This window comes from Nelumbo nucifera, chromosome 7 (genome assembly GCF_055504915.1).
Source record: "Nelumbo nucifera cultivar China Antique chromosome 7, China Antique-T2T, whole genome shotgun sequence".
NCBI lineage: Eukaryota > Viridiplantae > Streptophyta > Magnoliopsida > Proteales > Nelumbonaceae > Nelumbo > Nelumbo nucifera.
The window spans coordinates 58,720,119-58,726,118 of record NC_142655.1 but is presented as its reverse complement, the minus strand read 5'-3'; the positions used below and the strand labels follow the sequence as shown (position 1 = coordinate 58,726,118).

The following is a 6,000-nucleotide window of genomic DNA, read 5'->3' as shown; positions in this document are numbered from 1 at the left end:
AACATGGCCTAAGTCATTCAATTTAGTTCAGCCACGTCAGCTGTTTTCAAACAGCCACCCATTCGATGGTACGTACCTCTACTAGTTAAACGGTAAACCCGGCTTGACCCAAACCTATAGGGTCAGCCGGTCAGGTTAGGAGTTTGATTCTTTGACCTGAGTCGGATTTGGGAGAGGTTTGGGTTTTGGCTGACCCACCCCCGCCAAAGTTAAATGAAAAAGTTAACACCTTAGAATACAATTCAAATATCACTATATCACATTGTGGCAGGACAAACTTTAGTTGTTGGGGCCAACAATCTATGCTTTTGAGAGAATTTTTGAAAATGCCACAGAATGGGTAAATTAATAATTACATTTTAATTTATTTTGACTAAAAACAAAATCATGGGTGTGAAGTGTGAACAGGTGAACTGCCCAGAACGTGCCCAGCCCAAAACTGTCTCAACAGCCTATGATGTGGTATGGGGTTGGACCCTATAGGTCGGGTCGGGTTAAGGTCGGTCCAAAGCCGTTTCGAACCCGACCCGTTGACATCCCTCTACAACTACAATTTCTGCGCTAATAAAAAATAGGGACACATTGCAGAAACTAGAAAGGAATAAGGAAAGGCGCTACGGTCTGAAAGATTTTTTTTTTTTGAAAAGTGGATAACGTTCCCCCCTGCAGCAGCTCAGTAGCCCATTGCTTGATGCATTGTTCACTGACTCTCCACAGTTGAAGCTCCACTGTAAATTTTATAGGGAAAATCAATGATGATTTGAATTCTTCTCAGTCTCCTCTGTATGGCCTCTCTTCCCCTTCAGCAGCCAATCCACTCTTTCATCTCCAATCACAAGGTCAGTTAGCAATATACTTCAATCTCTCTCTCTCTCTCTCTCTCTCGATAATCTCGATTAATGTTTGTAACCTGTTTATCTCTGTTTATCTGAGATAGGTGACTTGTTTCGAGCATGGCCGCTCACTACGACCAGGCCATTCTTTTCTCCGCCTTCGTAACAACAGGAATAACATTCAGCCCATCAAAGCTACGACAGAGCTGCCTCCTTTCAGATTATTTGAACCTCCCAAGGTCGAAGAATCACCTACTGAGGTATACCCATCTCTGATATTTTCTTGTCTTTTACTGTTTCGGGGTTTGCTCATCAGTTCATTGATGTTCATCATTTATTTAGTTGTTTTTAGGCATACCTATTATGAACAAATTGATTGTAGTTCTTCCTTACCAGCGGAAGCATTTTGTTTATTTTCTTCTTTCTAACTTCCGCCCCAAACTCAATTTGTGTAGCTGGAGCCTGCAGACCCTGATTTCTACAAGATAGGCTACGTTCGGAGTGTTCGAGCTTATGGTGTGGAATTCAAAGAAGGGCCTGATGGATTTGGAGTGTATGCTTCCAAAGATGTAGAGCCACTTCGCAGAGCCAGGGTAATCCTTTTTTCTGTTTCATTTCTCCTACTATACTGATCCTTTAACAAATTGTTCGGTTTTAGTTCAATCGCCACATTTTTCTACTATAGCTTGGTTTCTTTGGTTTTGGGTCATGGTTGGAATGGAATTCCTATATCATATATGATATTAGTAGTTGTTTACTGAACTTTACAGGTTATCATGGAGATTCCATTAGAGTTAATGTTAACCATAAGCCAAAAACTTCCATGGATGTTTTTCCCGGATATTATTCCAGTGGGTCATCCAATATTTGATATCATCAACTCAACCAATCCGGAGGTAATTGCATTTTCCTTGATATTATTCCTTCAAAGATAAAGGAAGAAAGAAGATAATGGCCTTCAATGCTTGATAAGAAATGTGTTCTGTTCTTTCACTAATTTCATGGGCTTGTCATCTTCAAGTATGGTTGATGGCCTAATATGCTTTTTAACCTTTGATTCTCATACTGTGTTGTGACAGACAGATTGGGACTTGAGATTAGCATGTCTTCTTTTGTTTGCATTTGATAGGGAGGGTAACTTCTGGCAGTTGTATGGTGACTTTTTACCAAGTGCAGATGAGTGCACTAGCTTGCTTCTTGCCACAGAGGTATGTTTAATAGCAGGATATATGATGACTATAAATGATCTATAGAATTGGATGCAAATTTTTCTGTAGTTTGTTCTATTCAATAATGTCTTTGAAGTTTGAAACTTCATTAAGAAATATGTCCTGTGGTAGTGGTTTGTTGAAATATGCTAGCTACTTCTGTTTGAAGTACAATTGTCCTTGAAATGATAAAACAGAAGGGCATATAGGGATGGATATGTCTTATAAATAAGTTATATATCAATATAAACATATTATTGACAGTTGAAAATAAACTGGAGAAAGTGGAATTTTAGTATCCTAAATAATCTTCACTGTCAGGTGTCTCTAAACTGGTTCTGAACTTCTGGTCAGAAACTTATATCCTTCTCTGCTATCCCTATTTACCTTTAGCAACAGATTCTCTTAAAAGTTAAATCATGTCTTTCCAAATACTCCTGCACCACCACAATCTACATAGTTTTTGGTCTCCCCATTGCACATCTATAGCCTTCAAACATGCCAAAACACTCCTCAGTGGTTTCTATCATCTGCTTTTTAAATGTAAAGGCTATAACAATCAACTCTCCCTTGTTTCATCATGGATTTATCTACTTAAAGATTCTGTTGAACACTCTTGTTCTTGACTGTCTTAGTGTATGCAATTAGCCTTCTAACCACTACAGCTTATTTGATATCATTACAATAATATGTTGGTTTGGTAGTCCTACATTTTACTTCATATAGCAGATTTATTTTCACTAATCATACAAAAACTTTCCCTTAAGTTTGATTGATATGCTTTAGAGTTTCATTATATAGTGTAGTTGTAAATCTCTATGCTATTTACTCTACATGCCACACTCCTATTCTTCCTTTCTTCCCAAATGGTCCAAAAGTGGTTGCCCTTGTACACCTTGATAACACCTCGCCTCTTTTACTTGATGGCTTGAAAAAGGAATGGCTGAATAAGCTCTTAACATGAGGATTCCACCTACAACCAAACAAGGTGCCAATTCAATGTTGGGAAATAGTAGAGCAACTTGTTGCCTACAGGAAATGGCTTTTCTTATACAAAAAATTCATGGTGATTTAATTTTATTAGATATAAAACAAGATGCACAACCCTGCAATACAACAACTGAGAGCACAGCCATTATTCTCTTTCTCTCTCTCTGTGAAGATTATATTACATTTGAACCCCAAATAATTGATTTCTAGTTATCCCTTGTTTGGTTAGTATCAACCAAACTATTTGCTGACCTAGGTACCCACTGAAGTAACTTGTTAGTGCCTAGTCACCCATGAAAATTTCTTGAGATCATTTCTGTATGACCAAAGTGCTAACAATTCAGCAGCCATCCAGCTACCATCTCTGTGTCACCTTCAATTCTGAGTTTACTCCAAGTTCATTTCATTTATTCTCTACAGTCCTTGAATAACTGCATTAAGTTCTGCTCTTATTGAGTTTCTATTTTTTTTTTTGATAAATGAGTAAGATTTTATTAATATAGCAAATAAGAGTTACAAGCAACCCACCTAGTAACATTGCTATCACATGTCCCTTTTCATCTCTAAACACCCTACCCCGGGCGGCCCCAGGCTCCAGAGACTACTGCCATCAAAAATAAATTTTATGAATCCCCTCTCTGGGGGTTCCCATTCTCTTTGTATTAAGACCTACTTAGGTGATGACCCAGCCACTCCCCCCCTCCCCCCCTCAAATTTCTAGTAATGGCATTTGTTAAGAAAGATGAGAAAACATCCATGGTCTTAATCCAATGTGTCACAGTGCCACCTTCTCTGGGATTGCTTATTGTAGGAGAGGAATATGCAAGGAAGAAATTCAAAGAACTGGAAGAGAGGTACCCAATGCCTCTGAAAGAAATATGTCATGGCTTGAAGGCACTAACAACGAACAGAATTCTGTTGGACTTGCAACGGTCAACAATGATATTGGTGAAGCTTTGGAAGCAGATCAGCATTTTGAGAAGAACATGGTGTTAGAATTGGAAAGAATTAATGAGAGGATTAAGGATCTATTGGAGATTGAAAGGATAACCTTGCACTCAGAAGATTCAAAAATCAAAAAAAGCATCAACCTATTTTGATGTCAAGTGTCCTTGCTAAATTAAAAGGAGGAATATTTGGGATTGGACCAAATAAAAAGGTGATGAAATACAGGAAAATCCAAAATAAGAGGTAGGCATTTCTACTTTGTTCCTTTCAGGCTATTTGGTTGGGAGACACTTGATGGGGTTTCTTTGTTATTGTTTCTGTTTAGGTGATTGGTTTTTGTTTGAGTTTCTGTTGCTGTCAAGAGTGAATGTGGGGTGTGGTATTGTTTTTCAGTGTTAGCTCTGGTGGTTTTCTTTTTTCTTTGCTTGGGAGGATGGGTATGTGGGGTCTTTTTTTTTGTTTGGTTGGTTTGTGAGTTGTTGATAATTGGGTGGGTTTGGAGTTTTTTCTTTTCTCTTTTGGGTGACTTCTGGTTACCTTCCTTGTACTTATTCTTTTTTATTTTAACATTCCTTTTCTTTGGCCATGCAAAAATTGATGAGCAAACTTGTTTTCCTATTTTCTTTTTCCAATGAATCAACTTGTTTTCTCAGTTGACATAGAAACTGAAAAGAAACACTAGAAGTGATTTATAATATGAAAAATCAAACATTAAAAGTAGAATTGAAATAATATTAAAAATGGTTTCATGGACCTGTTAATTTGTGGTTGGTCCTGCATTAATACTTCTTCTCTTAAGCCCAGGGTGTGAACAAATCCTTTTTTCTGTCCATAATCTCTGGGATTCACTAATTTGTTAGCCCTAACTTTAACTAACTATGCTTAGTTTTTTTTTTTTTTTTTTTTTTTTAATTTTTTACTGCAGGAGGATCTCCAAGAATTGCAGGATGCAAATCTGGCATCAAGTATGAAAGAACAGCAACACCGTGCATTAGAATTTTGGGAAAAAAACTGGGTATAGAATGGCCTATATTCCATATTTTATTTATTAAACCTATTTCTCCTTGCTTTCTTTGACGTTGCTTTTATTTACAACACTTCAATGTCAGCATTCTGCTGTTCCACTTAAAATAAAGCGTTTGGCCTGTGATCCTGAGAGATTCATTTGGGCATTGAGTATTGCACAATCACGATGTATTAGCATGCAAATGAGAATTGGTGCACTTGTCCAAGATGCAAATATGCTAATTCCTTATGCTGGTAAGCTTCAACTTATAATGTTTGAAGGCTTTTTTTTATTGACTACATGGATAGTTAATAAATCAGAAACATTATTATATTTTTTCTTGACAATTATTCATGCTTAGATAGTTTCAAGTTGAGTGAGTTTTGTGGTAGTTTTCACATTCATTCATCACATCCCTCTCTGTGCTCGATCTGTAAAATGTTGCATGGAGTATGTATATTTCATTCATAAAAACCACATGCAAGGATTATGAGAACCTCTCTCTCTCTCTATATATATTTGGTTCCAATAATGAAGTGTGTTGCGAAATATAGAGGGAGAAAAGAAGAAGATTTTCTTTATTGATGATAAAAAACATAGAGCATACACCTTAAATAAGAGAAGATAGGAAAGACAAACCCCTAGAATTTCTCTCGAAAAGGGATTGACTAAATCTTTCCCTTAATCCTAGGATATGACTTTCCTAAATTTATTCAAATATAATCTTTCCTAAATTTATTCAAATCTCTTAATCAATCAAATCATATCTTTCTTAATTTGCCGCAAATCCTGTCTTTCTTAATTTGCTGACACTCCCCTCAAGTTGGTGCAAAGATATCTATCGTGCCCAACTTGCTAACTTGAAGTTCAAATGGCTGTCTCAACAAGCTCTTAGTCAAAACGTCTGCAACTTCTTGTGTGGTTGGTACAAATGGAGTGCAGATTATTCCTTCTTCAAGCTTCTCCTTTATAAAGTGTCTGTCAATCTCAACATGTTTAGTCCTGTCATGTAGAA

The 6,000-nt window shown here is 36.9% G+C and overlaps 1 protein-coding gene across 4 annotated transcripts in view; it reads left to right on the top strand.

Moving 5' to 3' along the window:
- The first annotated feature begins 573 nt into the window (after positions 1-573).
- Positions 574-6,000, top strand: part of PTAC14 (plastid transcriptionally active 14) — a 38,693-nt gene continuing 33,266 nt past the window's right edge. For 2 of the 4 annotated variants that reach the window (XM_088891808.1, XM_088891807.1), the window contains exons 1-7: positions 594-839; positions 938-1,093; positions 1,289-1,426; positions 1,604-1,729; positions 1,913-2,041; positions 4,905-4,994; positions 5,089-5,239. In XM_088891808.1, the coding sequence (XP_088747934.1) occupies positions 786-839; positions 938-1,093; positions 1,289-1,426; positions 1,604-1,729; positions 1,913-2,041; positions 4,905-4,994; positions 5,089-5,239 (844 nt within the window). In that variant the 5' untranslated portion in view covers positions 594-785. Of the gene's footprint in view, positions 840-937; positions 1,094-1,288; positions 1,427-1,603; positions 1,730-1,912; positions 2,042-4,904; positions 4,995-5,088; positions 5,240-6,000 lie in introns of all 4 variants that reach the window. The other 2 variants (XM_010262457.3, XM_010262456.3) reach the window with 2 other exon arrangements.